General features: G+C 41.7%; 1 protein-coding gene across 1 annotated transcript; it reads left to right on the top strand.

The window, feature by feature from the left end:
• Positions 1–8,275: 8,275 nt before the first annotated feature.
• Positions 8,276–16,628, top strand: LOC124671193 (3beta-hydroxysteroid-dehydrogenase/decarboxylase-like). Its single transcript, XM_047207602.1, has 9 exons — positions 8,276–8,522; positions 8,804–8,893; positions 8,975–9,108; positions 9,226–9,384; positions 10,504–10,512; positions 15,368–15,490; positions 15,566–15,645; positions 16,278–16,485; positions 16,581–16,628. Exons 1-9 carry the CDS (start codon positions 8,276–8,278, stop codon positions 16,626–16,628), a joined length of 1,098 nt encoding a protein of 365 aa, XP_047063558.1.
• The last annotated feature ends 2,943 nt before the right edge of the window (positions 16,629–19,571 follow it).

Genomic DNA, 19,571 nt, shown 5'->3' with positions numbered 1-19,571 from the left:
GTTGACAAATATCTATGTATTCAATTATGGTATCATTGTTGAGAGTGTCCACTAGTGAAAGTATGATCCCTAGGCCTTGCTTCCAAGCATTAAAACACCGTTTACAACCAATTCTGCTACATGTTTGCCTCCTGCCATTTTTATTTCTGATTGCAATTACCACTCATAATCATCCATATTACTTCTATTTCATTATCTCTTCGCCGAACTAGTGCACCTATACACCTGACAACTGTATTGGGTGTGTTGGGGACACAAGAGAGACTTCTTGTATCGTAATTGCAGGGTTGCTTGAGAGGGATATCTTGAACCTCTACCTCCCTGAGTTCGATAAACCTTGGGTGATCCACTTAAGGAAACTTGCTGCTGTTCTACAAACCTCTGCACTTGGAGGCCCAACACTGTCTACAAGAATAGAAGCGTGCGTAGACATCACGGAGCACTGATTCTGCCATCTAACCGTTCAACCTCACCTGTCAGGTCTACGTGGCAAGTGAAAAAAAATCACCAGTTTCATTTTACAAAAAAACCCCAGATTTCTTGTTTTCTTATTTTCGTGAAGAGATCTTCCTTATCTCTTCTTTCCAACTAGCGTTGACTAGATTGGAACAACCATCTGGCTCTGTGCGCGTCCGTGCATGAACACAGCGGCGGCGGCGGCAGCACCGCCCGTGGTCGGGCCGGAGCTCTCCCACGCCACGCCGGCACGTCGGATCTAGATGGCCACAGTTGAGGCCATCGTTTTCGCCTTCCCAAGCTCCGACAGCCATGTCCGACCCTACCACAACGTCCTAATTCGCGAGCTGCCGCAATCTCGCGCATATAGGGGATGAGGGTGGCACAGTCTCACGCCTGTCACGGAGAGCAAGGCCCGCCGCACGCAGGCAAGCTGCGCTAGCAGGGAGAGGCGGGCGAGCTCGTCCGGGTGTCGCGGGAGGAGCGGGGGAAGAGAAGGCAAGCGCAAACGGAGCGGAGGAGAGGCGGGTGAGGTCGACCAGGTCAACGCCGATGTGCCGGTGGTCTGGCACCGGCGACAGGCGTGGACGGTTAGGGAGAGCACCCATCGGGAGAAGATGGGAATCTTATCCCTTCGGTGATTTAATCGACCGCCAAAGGTCATAAAATTCTTGTAGTGAGGTTCAATCTTTCTGTTTCAAACACTTAGACCTGACAGGTGGGGCCGAACGGTTAGAAAACGTCTTAACAAGGCTAATTGGCAGAATTAGTGCTCCGCGTCTGACCAAGCCTCTAGAGTGGTAGTTATGTGTCGCCTTGCCCAATATTGGTAATTTTCATATATGACCGCCTGTAATGTGGTAGTTCCTCGTCATTTACTCATTTTCCTGGCTTATTCATGTTGCCACTTTGAGCGACCAGTGAGTTTGTAATCTTGATTATCTTACTATTCAAAACTATCAAACTTTGCATAAAAAGTTGTGTGCATCACTCTGATGCAGATGCTGGGGTTTTAGCCCCCATTTCGAAAAAAGTTGTGTGATCTATAATGCTACGTTTCATGGCCTCGTTCCTAAGTTGAAACCATCCTACGTATGCACATGACAGGGCCCGTGAAAATGCAGAGCGTGCGGCTTGTCCGCTTGACAGCCCAAATAATTTGTCCCCTAAATTTCTGAGTTGACTTGCGGCAGCCCATTAACGTAAAATAAATAAGCAGTCAGTCAGGGTTGGGGCACTACCGCTCGGAGCACCTGTTTGACGCGTTTACCTTCAACTATTTTACCTTTGTTTTCATTCACGAATTTCATGTTCTTCGCTTCTACAAGTTTCGTGATGTGTCAGTTTCAGGAAAAAAAATCCACAGTATCAAGATTGCTCAGGGTGTTTCTACCCTATACTTATGTATCATGTTTTGTACTTGCCAAGTATATATAAGAGAAGAGGTGGAGGCTACGAATGCACGGAACTCTACTATATTTTATCTTGGTATCAGAGCCATCGAGCACTGCCTCCCTCGATAACCTCGAGGGCTGCCTCCCTCGAACACCGCCGAGAGTATTGAGCCCATGGGTTCCTCCTCAGTGCTGCAGATATCGAACAGGGTCGGCACCCTAATCTCTCCACTGTCGGCCACCAAGGCCGTGGCGGTACCGGACCAACTTCACGCTATGGCCTGACAGCCCCTAATACCTTTTATCTTACAGTTTTGTTCTTTTTGTTACCTCAAGAACTTTAGTACTGAAAGCATCATCTAAATTTAGGTACGAACGAAAAGATCCACAAAACATTGGACATCATTTAGACTCTTGATAAATTCAACAAATGTTTTTTATTAATTCAGAAATTTGTGATCAGTATCACAGAAGTTTTTTTTCATCTGGTTCAGTAACTTCTTATAGAATTCAAAATCAGTGTCCATGGCTCAAAACAAAATGTCCATGTACCATGTAGAAAAATATTTTTGAAATATTATAATAATATGACCACAACTGTATACTCCAACGAGTGTTTTGAACCTCGTGAAAATAGCAAGTTTTTTTTGAACCTCCTGAAAATATATTTGGTACTACCCAAACCCGTGTCTCTAATATACATATTTTTGAATCTAGCGGACACGTTTTAATTTTTGAAATGTATGTACACTCCTTATCATAGAAACAATTTTCAGCCTCACACCTTTTTAACATCATGAATGTTGCGTACTTCGTAAACAATTATTTTATACCAAAAAGTTTAATAGGTATATACTTAATATAACCAGAAATATTATGACATGTTTATCATTATTTTTTATTAGCTTGAATTTTTTACGGAGATATGGCGGACGTGAATTTTTGGCTCATAGCCGCCAACGCCCTGCATATCCCGTCGGCTGGAGCATTAAGATCCGTGGATAAAGTAGTGAAAATGAGTTATAATTAATTTGAAAACACATCTATACATGACATAAATGAGACAAATTAATATAGGAGCTATACACATTTAATAGGAGGAACAAACTGCAACCTAAGAGGAGAATAAATGCTAGGACAATAACTAGCATTTAAAATCTTTATAAATCTCTGACACTTTGTCTTTTTTGAAGTAGACAAGTGGGCATTAGCACCGCTATGTATATTTTCTCACAATGTTATTCTTAATTACCGATTTGTGATTTAAAGGGCTGATTAGATTGAACAAAGTCATTATAAATTTATCAGTTTTAGATTCAGAAAATGTTTGAAATAAATGAAAAGATTTCAATTTCATTTTCCAGGCTTGAACAAGATTATAACGAAGATTTATTCAAATGGCGTCTGAAAATTACGCAATAAATATTCTATTTTCCATGTATGAGATCTAATAATGAACAAGATGGATTAGTAGGAGAGTGAGATTACAACTAATTAATTTTTGATGACACCACAAATGGAGGTGCATCATTTATAACACTTAATTGATCAATAATGGCCCATTGGTTGTTGGGCATTAAATGATATTGATGGCTCTTGAAATACAACTAAAAACTGGCTCGGCCCTACATATGCAGAGAGGCAAATGCCACAGACATCGACCAGATCCAACTTTGTTGGTTTGGGTTGCTCATCAAGCGTATCGCTCGATAGATCCAACTTAGTAGTAAGCGGGGCAGCCGCACCAACTAAATTTACAATCACCTTGTAATATGATAAGCAAAAGACCGATTTGCCCCCCACTTAGCAAAGATATTTTCCTTAGCACATTTTGCTCCCTCTAAAATGTTATCCTGTGTCCACCCCTGGGACTGGGTACATATGAAGCACAAAGACGACCAGATGGCATATGTGCAAAGCAACCTAAACAAAAACAATATCGGGATGAAGCACGAAAATCTGAGGCTTGAACCATAATTTTAAGTAAACTTCTAATTAAAGCTTCTTTTTTGTGGGTAATATTTGTCTGTGTGTGCTAGGTTTATTAGCCGAACACGTGGTTTAAGAAAAAAGTTTGACCATATATTAGTCAATAAAATATAAATTATATGTCACCAAAATTGTACCATTGGATTCAATTTCCAAAAGCATCTACTAAGCTATCATCTCGGATCTCTGCAGATACAAAAAGAATACAAAGAACTTATGTTGATGGTCTTCGGTCATTGTGCACTTCTGTTTTAATGCTAACTATTGATGATTATTGCCTTTTTTGCCATACTAATTATTGGTGATTATTGCAACGCCAGCAATGTTTTTTTATTTAATCTGCGAACAAGACGGTGAAATATACTTTTTTTTGGGCGGTCCACCACCGTGGGTAAGAAATATCCTTGCGGAGGTTACAATAGCAGAGAAATAGAGTATAGACTATAGCGGAAATCCATTTTCGCTCATAGGCGTAGATGCACCTATTAATGAAAAAACATATTTCAAAATGTCTTAAAATTTCAAAAATAAATTTTGGGTGTGGAGCATATTCTATGCCTGCACACAAAGTGTCGCGAAAAAATATTATTTTCTATGGCATTTGCAAAAAAGATATTTTTTGATGATTTAAAAAAGTATTTTGCGAGATATTTATTTGTCTTTTTACATAGGCCACATTAAATATCTTTCCCCGCAAAAATTTCATCAGGTAACATAGGGTGTTCGGATGCACGATGAGGAATTTTATTCGATTTTTTTAACAGTCTGAAATAAATTTAAATTCACTTTTCCTAATAGGTGTATCTACACCTATGAGCCAAAACGGCTTGTCCATAGACTAGTGGGATTCCATCCATTTGGGGTGTGTGAAAGAAACAAGCAGCCCCCTGCATGTAATCTCGCACTGAACGCAAGGTTTCATGGGTGGCCGATTCCTTCTGCAAATCGGTGTCACCTGCCGGCTAGCACGCCGGCCGGCCCCTTATTGAATTGGCTATCAACTATATTGGTTCAATGGGTGACCGATTCCTTCTTTCTTCTTTGAAAAACACAAGGCCCTCGTCCATTGCCCCTAGAAAAAATGGTCACTCTAATATTGAAGCCTTTTAATAGTAACTCAATGCAAGACTAAAACGATCAAGTGGTATTAATAGATGCTGGAGCTACATCTCAGATATGCTAGATTAGAGAAGGGTTGATCGTGAACCAGCTTGCTTGATATGATGTATGGATATAAAACCAGCAAGCAACTTGCAGTATACTCAGTCACCGGCCGGCCTGAGACAATACAAGCTTAAACAAATAAGTGTCTGTTAGGCATATTTACGTGTTCGTTTAAATCTTCGGTGATATCTCTATTAATACATTTCCATCACCAATCATGCTACCGAGCCCTAACCTACTTTTAACATTTACCGGTGAAGAAGCCTGCCCATTTCGGTTCAATTCGTGGATTTTCAGTGGCATGTCACACCTTCAATGTACCCTCTAGTGGTAAAAAGTAAATGTTGTGCTTAGGCCAGGTCTTTTTTGGGTTAACATGGGGACTGACTAGCCCGGCACGACCCAAAGAACTTAAGGAACTCAGCCATCTTGAGTGACTTCAGAGGCCCCATGTCGCGGAAAGGCCTCCGTGATTATCGGTCATGGGGGGTGACTCTCTGACCTGATCCAATAAACCCCCCTCTGCCCACCCAACACCCACACACACACTTTTCAACATGGAAAACCCGCCGGTTCGAGGTGGCCTTGTCGCCGTCGTCTCGGGTCTGCAACGACATGAGGTTGGAGCAACTAGACAGCGAAAGATCATTGTGGATGCCCTGCCAGATGCCGCGCTAGTCGTGCCACATCGTTAGATTATTCCACTATGTGGATCGTCAAACGGCACATCGAATACATCACGAGATGGTCTGCCCGGCGCCTCCGAGAGCTCGTATTCAGAGTTCATGGAACTCGTCGGCGCATTCAATTGAGGGCCAAGTGCACATGGGCTAACGCGATGCGCAACGATAGCCAAAGGGAGTTCGATTTGTCATGCCGTGTTCATGAGGGATGGCAGTACCTCCAGCGGAGTATTGTGCTCTTGGCGTGCTCGTTGTCCACGATGGCATTTGCAACAACATATTAAAGTTGTTGGTGAACATCTATTGTAGTATAGGTGTTGCCTGTTAAGATTCATGCACTAGCCACTTGAACCAAAAGTTCGAACTGATGGAAAGGGCTAGGCAATCTACTTATACACTTCACAACACCCCCACTCGCGTGTGACGGGAGAAGAGAGAGTCAACACGTGAAAGAAGAAGAGCACACCGAAATAGGGCATCAGCGGTGGCTAAAGAGGGGGCAACAGCAATTTTTAGGCTTAATTGCGAAAACCATGTGAAAGCCAGGATTTGAACTCGAGACCTGGGGCTCTGATACCATGTTAAGATTCATGCACTAGCCACTTGAACCAAAAGTCCGAACTGATGGAAAGGGCTAGGCAATCTACTTATACACTTCACAACATTGCCATGTCACCGCTGCCAACGATTCGAGGCCTCTGCCTCCCCTATTGTCAAGGCTGGTGATGTGGCAACCCTGTCCACCTATAACTAGGAGATCATCCACACCTCCTCCAACGAAGAAGAGAAGTAGGAAATATTTAGATTTTCTTTCTATGTTTTTTTTGGAAATAAGATTTAGTTATCTTGAATTATTCTAGTACGCCGGTACATGCATAGCACGTCCAAGTTAAATATATTTATAGAAACTTTTGGCATGAGGTTTGAAAAAAAAATAACACGCATGCGTTTGAAAATCAAACAGGTCAATCATTCATGTGTTGAATCTTTTTGTTTGTATCCTAAGCTATTGTGACTAATCATGGTACTGGAGATTTCGATGTAGGAAAATAAATAAGCATTGTGGACAACAAAAGAACTCTCTGATGGTGACCTTTTTTGTTGGAAGAATCATTTTGTGGATGCAAACCGTGGGAGAAGCTATACCCAACATTCTCAGATTAAGAATACGTACATGCCAAGCAAGTGTTATTATACATCAATTACAGTCGGACATACGCAATTGGCATGGGAGTACGCAGTTTGTTTTTTGTCAACACAACGAGACAATTAAGCACTTGTTCTTCCAATGTTGCTTTGCCAGATCTATATGGTCATGCATCCAAGTAGCTTCTGATCTGTATCCCCCGACTAGTGTGGCCAATATCTTTGGTAATTGGCTTCATGATATCGATCACAGATTTAGAACGTTCATTAGGGTGGGGACGCTTTCCATTATATGGTCGCTATGGCTATGTAGAAATGATAAAGTTTTTAATGACAAAAATTGTTCTCTCTTGCAGGTTATCTACAGATGTACCGCTACTCTCCGTTCCTGGTCTGCACTGCAGAGGGTGGAGAACCGCGACCTGTTTACTTGAGGTCTGTACACGGTTGGAGGACACGGCGAGGGATACTTTTTCCCTACATGGGTGGCAGCATAATCTACGGATCGGGCCTCTGCCTTCACCTTAGGCGTTTTACAATTGCTCATGTCTGATATGTAATTCGCCTTTTTTAGCACTCTAGACTTTTGAGACTTTTTGAACGGCTGTGTGCATCCTAGCTATGCAGAGGTCGGGTGTAATTGCTTCTCTATAAGTAATAAAGCGCCCATTATCAAAAAAAAAATGCATCGACTCTTGTCTATTCTCTGTGGGACATAATGTTAAGTACCATGGAAGATATGTGAAGCTATTTTAGGGAACATGACAAACAGATAACATCAATGGTCTTCTTCCAGCTTCTTACTGCTTCTACAAGTCCAAACCACCCTAGCTTCATAATGGAGCATTGGGGTAAGCACAATACGTCGCAGTGAAAAAAATCTAGTAGAAAACTAAAGTTAATGTAGATGCGAATCCCTTCATTCTAGACCACCGGATTGACTCTCATTAACGGCTGAAATGCCTTATCAGGCTTGGGATTCGAATCTGTACACTATATAAGAAGATATCTCATCTGACACTTTATTTGATCTCGGTTTAGCATTTAATGTGTCTTTCTAATTGCATAGATGGTTTGCGAATCTTTAGGACATAATATCTTCTTTCTTTTAAAATAAAAATGACCGCAATGCAAACTTTGAGATGTTCGCTTTGCCAAGTATTTTCTTTAATTAGGACATACTATTTTCTGGTATAGCCCATCTTTTGCCGAGACTGCGATAAAGTGGATAAGGCAGTTTTGCCGAGCATTGACGTGTCCAACGGCTGGAAAGAATCACATCAGTGTAGACATGAATCTATCATGGGTAATCTCATAAGAAAAAAAAATGATAGTTAGCCAAAAGCCTATATATACTAGGAAGTCCATATACTACTACTCGCAAGCAAGTAGTTGACGGTGGCACTAATAGTGAACTTTAAACCAGTAGTACTACCTAGCCTAATGGATCCTTCGTTGGGCAGCTCGGAAGTACGGTGGTGCGCGGTGACGGGCGGACGGGGATTCATGGCGAGGCACCTCGTGATGGCGTTGCTCAGCTCCGGAGGTTGGCGCGTACGGATCACCGACGTCGGCTCCGACGCCACCTTGCAATCCTACGAGAATGATGGGCTCCTCGGTGCCGCCCTCCGGGACGGTCGCGCCACCTACATCTCCGCCGACGTCTGCAAACTAGACCAGCTCACAAAAGGTATAGTCATATGCTTCTCTATCCTAGGAAGAAGGCACTTATTAGGTAATCAGTCCAACAGTCGGCACAACTCTTTAATTTGTTTGGATGCCAATACATGCAACTATAGGATTCGAGTTATTAATTTGATGATTTTACTTCAGAGCTCAATCTTGATAGTTACTCACATAGATATATCTACTTACAAATAAAACGACAAGATCTTGATCGAAAGCCTGTATCAGTAAGCTTCCGAAGCCTGTAACAGATATTTCTTGAACTCCATCACATGTGCTCTGCAGCTTTTGAAGGGGTTGATACAGTTTTCCACACCGCTGCCCCCGATCCTACCAACAACGACTTCCAACTTCATTACAAGGTCAACGTCGAGGGTAAGTATTCTGAAATAATGTTTCACCTTGCTTTGGAGGGTCTGCCAGTATCATAAGTTGTTTTTCCTTGAGCTCGTGAAGGGACAAAGAATGTTATCCAGGCTTGTCAGACATGCAAGGTTAAAGCGCTAATATACACTAGTACTAGTGGGGTTGTATTCGACGGAGTTCATGGCCTCTTTGGTGTAGATGAATCCACGCCATACCCAGATAAGGTTGCCCCGCATATAAAACTTCATTATTCTTTCTTCTTTTTTGCAAATGAATTATTTGAACAATTACCTTACTCGCGCAGTTAATTTGTTCTAGTGCTAACAAAGTGGTTTCTCTAGTTTCACGATGCGTACACTGAAACGAAGGCAGAAGCGGAAAAGCTAGTGATGCGGGCCAATGTCCCAGATGAGCTTCTCACTTGTTGCATACGTCCTGGAAGCATTTTTGGTCCCGGTAGCAGGATAGTGCCAGCATTAGTTTCTTACGGAGGAATGATGGTGAGTATTTGTATATCGCACGTGATAATACGATAACAATTCCAGTGAAATCATAGTTTCAAGCTAACTAGTACTTACTCCAGTTGTTTTTGGCCTTAGAAAAAAAAACAGCTTTGGGGAGATTGGGTGTATGATCTCATATTTCCGTGATGTTATATTTTTAATGATAAAGCACCAATTAACCTATAAAAACTAGTACAATACAACCTCGGCTTCTTGTTATAGTACGTGTTGGCAAGCCAATTAAAACTGACAAAATCTCCTTCGTTGCAGTTTAACAGACGTGCACATAGTTTAATATAAATTTTAACCATTAATTTAGTTAACAAAATATGTAATGTGTCAACAAAAGCTATACTGTTAGATTCATATTCAAACAGGTTTCCAGTTATATTATTTTGGTGACATAGAATTTATATTTTACTGATCAAAGCAATGGTCAAATTATTTTCTTAAATTAAGTACGGGCATGCTATACTGGTCTGAAGAGAGCATGGCAAAAAGATTTTCGTAATAATTGCTTGCTCATGTTGCGGTACCTAATCAAGGACTTTGACGCAGATGGAAGTGCGCATAACAGGCAAATCTGATCGTTATTTTTTTTAGATAAACATTGTCCGACTTTAAATTAATAAAACCATACGGTTAGAGTATGATTACACACTGCTGGGCATGTAGCTTGGCCAAACTAGGGATAGAACAGAGTTTAACAGAAACATAGGGTCGGCTCCCCACAGGAACACTGAAAACAGCACACAAAAGCAACAAGCAACAGCAACATCATTGGCTTCTTCTTCAGGTTGTTGTTGGCTTCAGCACCACGTACAACTTCCTTAGCTCGCGTGCCATCCAGCTTAAGCCCTCCTTTTCTCTTGATTTGAAGTTAGGCTCCGCAGCTGCAAAAAGATAATGGTTTTGTAAATAATGTCAGCTGGGTTAGAGAGAGTTTTTTCAATAGCAAGTTTGTTGCGCGTGTTCCGAAGTGCACATGATTGAGCCAGAAAAAGCACCCAAAGCAACCTTCGCGCATACCCCACGAAACTCGACAAAATGGCGTTAAATTGAGTAAAGTTGGCAGGTCGCCAGTTGCACCCTACCAGCCGTGGAAGGACTGACAAGAAAACGAAGGTAGAGAGCAAGAGAAGAAAATATGATTGGCATCCTCCAAGGAACCGCAGAGCGCACAAAGTCCATTAGATGGGTCATGACGAATCGCAATATGTTGGCCTGATGGTAGTTTGTCGAGGGCAAGTTGCCGGGAAAAGATCGTGATTTTTAAAGGGACCTTCGCTTGCCACATATCCTTGAAGTGAGTCACCGTCGTGCCCTAGGAAAGCTTGGCATACATGGATTTTACCGAATATACTAGATTGTTCTAGGTGCCAAGACACCTTGTTTCGCCCTGCACGAATAGACACCATGGCCATCAAATCCTCCAGCTCTCGCCACTGTCGCAGGCCCTCCTGGTCAAGTGAATGCCGAAAGCGGAGTTCTAAGGAAGTACTACTATAAATATAAGTCATGGAAATGCATTTTAGCTCATAGGTGTAGATGCATCCACTATTTTAAAAAATATTTCAATATATTAAAATAATATGAATAAACAATTAGTTATACATCGGAAACTCTATATCCACACATAAAGTCTCATGGAAAAATTACAATTTTTTTACACCTGCTTAAAAAGTACATTTTTATATTTTTTAGTTCTTCATAATAGCTTCGCAAGAGATTTGTTTTGATCTTTTTTATACGAACCATAAAAAATATTTTATTCTTTCAAAATTTTATGTGCCTCCATAGCATGCCCGGATATACATCTATAGATTTGTTTTTCAAATTTTTAACATTTTAGAATACATTTACAATGCATTTTATAATAGATACATTAAGACCTATAAACCCAAATACCACGTCCCATAAATCGTGTTTTCTTCGAAGGTGCCACTCGAGGTACATAACTGAGTACCTCTTGAGAGTACCAGAGGTCTACACGAAACCATTAGACATGGTGCCATGGTGGTAATGTACTATCAGACTTACAGTAATCACTACTGAAAACGCACAAGGTGCCGACGGCCATTCTCTGCGTCGATGGCTAAATATTGGGGCCGTCGGCATAGAGCCCGTTCTATCCTCGCCAGCAAGCAAACCGTCGGCACAGGAAAGCCGTTGGTGCATGAAGCCCTGTACTGTACCGACGGAAGCCGTCAGCACAGCCTCTCCGCCGTGCCGGCGAGGTAATAACATTATATCTGTGCCAACGTCCCATCGGTAAAGATTTTTTTCCATTTTCTGTTTTACCATATTAATCTTAGAAAAATCAAACTAATTCATTATAATTTAGAAAATACAAATAACATATAAAAATTTGGAGAAAAATAAGATCTATCTTAGAAAAATATCAAACTTGGAATATTGCAAATATCTCAAAGAAACTTATGAGAAATGAGCTATCATGTTCGATGTTTCATGGTTTTCGGGCCGAAGGACCAATGTTATGGCTAGAATCGTGACATAGTTTGTGATATTGTGCTCATATTGTGCACACATGTGCATCTTGGGATGGCGAACGATGTTGCACGAGAAAACCTTCCTTTTCGTCACACCACAAAAAGCTATTTTCCATTTTCCGAGTCTCAGAAATGGGGTGTTCTGTGAAGCAACCATCAAATAAAAGTTGCACAATGATACCACCCTAATTTAGAAAAATACTAGACCTCCTTACATGCATAATTTCCAAATCGGGGTATCTTAAACATTTCCGTCCAGCCTATGAAAAAGGACAAATTCTTGCCAATACGGTAGGAAGTCGGTCAAATTTAAACTACAGGTACAAAAAATAATTTTTAGATTCAAGATATGATATGGATATCATATTTGGATTCTTTTCTTTTTTCTGATCGATTTAGACATATTGTTTATGAAATTCTGATTTACGGATGTAAATATATTAATCATTCGACGTTAAATAGAAAAGGAAAAAATTAAAATCATTTTATTGTTATTCAAATTCAAGATTAATATTATTTATTCATTGTTATTTACATAAGGAATTGTTTGGAATTCAAATAAATAAAGAGGTGCAACATCAAGGCATAGGGGTTAATAGGATATATACGGTACTATTATCAACAAGGTGTGATTTTTTCATTGAAGCTGGTTCGGAAGGAACATAGTCAAACACAACTCAAAAAATTGATTTATAAAAATTAAAAAAATTAAAAAATTCTTGGCCGACAGCTTTGCCGTCGGCACAGCCCGCTACACCTAACGGCCGTTAGTTCCTATGACGATAGCACAGCCCAATGGCCAGACTGTGCCGATGACCAAACTGTTTGTGTTGAGAGCCCAAGGTGCCAACGGGGTGTGCCGACTGCGTCCATGGCTATGCCGATGGCATGGTGATCGTCGGCACCTTGTGTGTTTCTTGTATGAATTGCAGCAGAAGCCCTAACATTTTTGTGATTTACAAACTCCACTAAAAAGTCTGGCAGATTTTTTATATGATCTACAGACTACACACGTAAAGTTAGACTCCCTAGTCGCCAAAAAAAAGTAAAGTTAGACTCCCTAGTCGCAAAAATAAGTAAAGTTAGACTCCCTCAACCAACAACTCTCAATTTCTGTAGCAGAAAGCCCCTCCCCGAGCTCACGCCTGGGGACATGGCACGAGAATCATTGCAAATTTTAGAAATTACCTCGTAGTATGCATATTTTCTAAATTTATACATATCACAATTACTTAATGTAAGTTTAGAACTTCATACACACATACCTGCATCCGTTATCAACATGTAACTTTCTCCTATATTTTTGAATTTTAGAAGTACTATTTTATGCTATAACAATGCTGAAACTTTTCTTTAGGGACCCGCCTCCCTTAACATGCACCGTCCCAATTATCCCATGGGTCTGGTTTAGCAGCCCTTCTGCAGTTACTGTATCACCGCCAATCAATTTGCCCCTCCCCCCTCTTCTCCAACCAGAATGCTTTATTTCGCACCTTTTTTGGGCCACATCGGCGCGAGCCGAAGTCATCGTGCGATGAATAGAACATCGCAAGAAGCAAGCAAGAGAGGGGTGTCAGACAGTTGCAGCAGCAACAACAACAACAACAACAACAATAACGGGGAAACAACAACATTACGAGCTCCAAGCATCATCATCGAGATTTTGCAATTTCGAGGAGGGAGCTTGCGCTCAACGACTTTGGAGACCAACGCTCAAGCTCGGAGAGGTCGTCGAGCTTAGGGAGGACGGGGAGGAGGCTCAAGTGATCTAACAGCAACGTCGAAAGGTTGGAAAGGAGGTACGCGGACAACGAGTATATAAGAGGATTTTGGATGCTATACCTTGTGGGTGGCGGGTTGGCGCCAAGAGATCGACAATTCGTGGTCTTGCTGCACCCGATTTCAGAGGAACCCTGCGTAGGAAGGCGTGAGGGCGGTTGCGAGTTGAGAAATAACATTGGAGGTGTGGGATAAAGATATAAAAAAGGGGGAGAAGAACGCCACGGAGGAGGGGACCGATTGGTATATGAGCAAGTAAAAAATGTATTTCGATCCCTACATTTGCAGCTAAAAGGCTTTTTATAAAAAAATCTTACCCTCGTCAGAGGGTCAATATTTTTGGTTGAGAAGCACACGACCGTATGTCCTGCGATATAGGCCCACACCCCACCTCTAAATCACCTTATCCCGTCAAAACATGGATGTATGCATCATTTGCCTTTGTCAGACATGTGCCGCAGAGTGACTTCATTCCTTGTGCTCCATTGACATAACCACCCCATATCACTCAGTGTTTCATTGTTCGGTCCTTCTATGGCAGGAGGTGTCGGTGCACTATGCCATATCCATCCCTAACTAAAATCGTGCAGTTGATGGTGCAATGAGTGTATTCAATGTAGGGATCCGGCTATCACGCAAGGCTATTACCAAAAGTATTAACCGTTGGTGTTGCAAAGCAGGCAGCCGCACCGTGCCAGCGGTGGGCATAGTTGCTTCTTGCAGTGAGAGGAGGTGCTACCATTGGTGGGTGTCGGGACTTCCAATGAAGTAGGATAGCTAGTGCTACGATAGTGGGTGGCGGTGCTTCCTAGGAAGGGATACGATGCTACTATAAGTGATGGCAATATGCTGGAAGGAGGGGCAGCAGTGCTGCCAATCGTATTTGACGTGCTGCCAACATGGCATAGATGAGAGGCGTTTCTTCTACGAGTGGGAGTTGTGACTAGGGAACACCGAACCACAATATAGACTAGTGAGCCATCCAGGCTCATCTGATGCCCTTATATGACAAGTGTGGAGGCTCCAACTTGATTCTATCTTAGGCCTAGCATAAGTCAGGCCACGGTGAGAAGCTCCACGAGCTATCCATGACAAGTTGGGACCAATGTTCCTAAAAACTAGGACTATCCAATCAACTAGGATTTAGGGATTGAGAATGATGATTGTTGCCGCCGAGGATGACAGTAAATATGTACCAGTGCCACATATGGATTCAGCACCTTTGTCATTGTGATGGTCATTGGTGGAGGGAAACAAGAGCGTGAGATAAGTAGAGAGCAGAGTAAGTGGGTGAGAAAGATGCTCTAGGGATGCTCCTAGATGGATTTTTTTTATATCTTGCCTACTTTCAAACATGAAACTTCGGCCTCCCTTTGGTTCGCATGTGTCTGGCTTGGAGGAAATATTTAAATCATGGATTATGTGTGGGAATTGCTCATGGGTGTCTTAAGCATCATTTCAACTAGGCCATATATGGCATATGCATTCTTAATCCCAAAAACTACACCCGAAGGTCATGTATGGTGGTCATGTAGGCTATTGTGGTACCCACCCAAAGTTTTGGAGTAGATATGGTCTCAAGTCACTCGATATATTTATTATCAGATAACTAATCCAATCTAATATAATTAAATAGATAATCATTTCATTGTGCCTAGTTCCATGTAGATGACCTAGTATTATTCTTGCAGATGATTATGGGTGATGGGAAGAATTGTGATGATTTTGTATATGTTGAGAATGTAGTGCATGGTCATGTATGTGCTGAGAGAGCTCTTTTGACCAAAGAGGGTGCAAAGATAAATGGAGGAAAAGTATGTATTTATCATGAGCTGCTGCATAATATAATTCATACTATTCCTCTTTTGACATGTTTAATTGTTTAACAGTCATACTTTATAACAAATATGGAGCCGGTAAATATGTGGGACTTCCTATACATGATTTTAGAAGACCTTGGATACCACAGGTGATATTTCCCTATACATTTAGTGTGTCAAATTCCTAGTTCACATGTTTATATTCTTATCCAAAATACACATAATTAAACTAGTCTTATATGTTGGAACTTGTCAGTTCTACCTCAGCACTCCAAAATATAATTTGTCAATTTTATCTTATCAAAGTTCTAGTTCCCCCATTGTAATCATAAGTTTTCCACAACATCAACATAAATCAGAGGAACAGGGTGGGGATTTTGCCATCGATCAAGCGCCCAAACATAAATATTATGTCAATCCTTAGATGTCAGTCCGAGCATCCTTACCATATAAAAATTACTCTCATGATCTCCATGGTACGGTAGAGAGGGCTTTAGTTTCAATTCCTCTACAACTATATTATGAAATAAATTATCCTATCAGCATATCATTGTTTTGCTACATTTCTTTTGTAAAGCATAGTACATGACTCTCTATGTCAGCAAAATTAGTCACATTTCTTCGTTGTTATCTATATTTACCGTGTACAAACATTATATTATTTTGATGGAAAGTTCCACATGAATAATATAACATTTGGTAATGATAATAATTTAGTTCTTATATCTGAAATAATAATGCAACTTTTGATATCTGAGTTGATTATGACGTTTCTTTGCAGCCGGTTTAGATTAAGAATACCTTCGTATCTTCTAATGCCGATAACATGTCTAGTTGATTGGAGCTACAAATATATATTATCTCGTTGTGGAATGCGGAAACCTAGTGTTCTAACATCAACAAGCATTAAGTATGCGACACTGAATAGAACGTTCAACTGCAACAATGCCGCTGAACAACTTGGTTATAAACCAATAGTGTCACTCAAGGTTGTTTCTTCGCCTCATTTTTCATCGATTTTTCACGATTTGTTTTTTTAATTTAATATGATTATGCTGATACGTTTTATACCCTTTATTGTCAGGATGGAGTAAAGATGACTACCAAATTCTATAAAGAGTTCAAGGAATGATATACCCACACTTATCTCAAAAACAAAGGGAACAAAATTCCACCGGCACTATTCATTAGACATATATGTATAGAGAAAATTGGTGAAATTGGAAAATAATATATTTCTAGTCTATTATAATCATTACCATAAATTTCAGATGAAGCAAAGATGCTATACCATGCATTATATTCCATCGCCATCCTTAAAATCCTTTGTGAAGAGAATCTTGTAAGGCACCCGTAAATTGATCTATAGTTTGTTTGTGTCCAGAGATGCTTTGTCAAATGAATATACATGTTTGGACGTTTTGTGTATTTAAAATGGGGAGGTTGTTCAAAATATAAAGGTTAAGCAGCTTCCATGTACCAATTTAGTGATTAGCGCGAGAGAGGGTGATCGTGAGAGTCAACCTAGGTTTCCTCCCACTGCCGATGGCTACTCGGGCTCCGGTGTCCACCTCTCCCTATCCCGGCAACATGGATACTTTGTAAGCGCATAGGTGGAGATGGAAGTTCCTATTCCTCTTTGCTTTGCCATCGGCTGGTAGTGCGGTCTCTCTACTCATGCGGCAGCAAGCGATACATCTTGTCCTCTCTTATATCAATGGGATAGTCATTATTTTCCATACGGAGATATCTCCGGCTACCACCATCATCAGATAATGGAACAAATGTTCTTTATATTTAAAATTCTACACAAAATAAAAGAACTTAAAAGAAACAAGAAACTAGAACGAACCCACCTCTGGACTTTGTAAACCATGCTTAACAATCTGAACACCTCATAAGCCTCCTTTCAAAACAAAAATTAGAAACCATCTAAGGTGCCACTGTTCAACTCTGAAGCACTCCAACACTCAAAAGAGATTACAAGTTTTGACGAAGTTTATACAAGTAACAGAATATTAATAACTTCTCCAGATGTCAACTGGTTCATGCATTCCCAGCTCGTCACCACCCTCTCTTTTCTTTAACTTTGACCATCTTGATCATGCACCAAGGTTGGAAGGTTGTTATCCGCAGAAGCCTCCAAGGAGAAGCATGCGATTGAAGTGGAAGCATCTGCTCCTGATGATCTTGAGAACCTGCTAGGACATCCTCCGTGTCAAAATTGTCGACGTAGTGGGAACAGGGGCCGCACAACGCCGGATACGTGGGTGGAGTCTTGTTCAAGACGATAAATCAAGGAGCGCACGATGCTCTCCTAGGGAAAAGTGAAAACATTGGGAGCGGCGCACTTGGTATGAATACCCCCGAGCTTGCAGGACTCCATCACCATGAAGAGCGTGGATACCTACAATATCTACATTTTCTAGGGGAGGGCACCCTAGTAAAGGCTTCATCAAGGACGGGCAGGGGTTGCTCCTGTGGCGGAGCTTCTCGAAGATGTATTTGACGATAGCCATAAGACATCTTCGAGGAGCTCGCACCAGGGGATGGCCCTGGGAGCCGTGTTCCCGTCCCCCGCGGGTGGTCCAGGTACCCTTGGAGGAGTGTCTTCCCCCAACAACTCTATATGGACTCCCGCCAGCGGCGAGCTGGACCGGAAGTGCACCTCCAGGGAAGAGCCCGGTATCCGTGTGCACAGCGCTCCCATGGATAGGAGACGTGTCCACCCCCGAGAATAGTTGGACAACATCTGGGGTCATCTCCTTGGAAGGGGGTCACATGTGCATTTACTTCCTGTCAGGAACAGTGTACGTTGTTGCCCTGCGCATTGAAGCAAGGTGACAAGATGGCTCGAAGACCTCACGACAAGGCCAACGGAGCAGCGCGCGTGCTTGACGATGGCTTGGCCAACTTGCTGCCCCACCCGGCAGTTGCCACATGTTATGGCAGGTGTCTCACATGCACCTAATCCTTGTGGTATAAAAGGTGGCCCATAGCTCAATTTAAGAGGGTTCGCTAGGTCCAGAACAAAGGAGTTATAAGGAGGATAAGGAAGAAGGAGTCTCATCTCCCTTTGTACGAATGAACAAGCCAATAATCAGATAAGCAACACATAGGGGTTTGCATGACCTGCCCTGAACCTAGGTAAAAACATCGCGTGTCTTTGTGTTGCGTAGATCTAGGTTGCAGTGCCGCGTGCCCACTTCAGAGAAAAGGGGGTGTGGACCCCCGGTGTACGTGTTCCGGGAATGCAACATCTGGCCAGGTACGGGGCGCCCGTGTTGCATCCAGGATCAACTTCTTTGACGGGAATGGCTAGAAGCGGAAAATGGCCAGCTGACGGACTGAGTGTCCTGAAGGTAGTGCGCACGCGGTCACAGACCGCCTCCCTAACGGGAGGAGGTTTAGCTGGCACGCACTGATGACTGAAAAAACACAGATCAGTTGTAGCTAGTTTCGAAATAAGAGTATCAAACCACGAGGAGCTACTAGTAATGACCTTGATACCCCTTGTTACTATTTATCTAAGATTCCTGAAAGTTATCTCAAATTCTAAGCGAAGGATTGAGATTGAAAAGGTTTTGTAATGTGTTTTTGTAGATTAAATAACTGAAACTTTAGAATGTAAATACAACTAGAGAGTGTGTTTGAAATCTGATAAGACTAAAATATTCTCAGGGGTTGTTGGTTCCACCGCTAGTGTTAACTAAAGACACAAACTAGATAATCCATATCTTTGGTCTCATTGTATGTGAGAAAGGCTCGAAGTTGGAATATGTATCTCATTACATATCCCTGAATAACCACTACAACGACCTTCGGCAAGCAACCTATTGCATCACAATTAAGGGGTTACCCCATGGCTATTTGTTAAGCGTGTTGCGAGTCCCTTCTTATCCCCTTCTTCTATACAATAGTGCACCGCCACGGGATGTCACTTCCAGCCGTATGCACTACCGAATTTCCAAAGATAGTTCCCTCATGTGATCCTTAGGCAAATATTACATGGTCGACATCATGCAACATCACAAGAGAAAACTAGCATACAATCATAGTGCAAAGGTATAAATCA

This window comes from Lolium rigidum, chromosome 7 (genome assembly GCF_022539505.1).
Source record: "Lolium rigidum isolate FL_2022 chromosome 7, APGP_CSIRO_Lrig_0.1, whole genome shotgun sequence".
Lineage (NCBI taxonomy): Eukaryota > Viridiplantae > Streptophyta > Magnoliopsida > Poales > Poaceae > Lolium > Lolium rigidum.
Note: the sequence above shows the minus strand (reverse complement) of the source record. Positions and strands in the feature narration are given on the sequence as shown.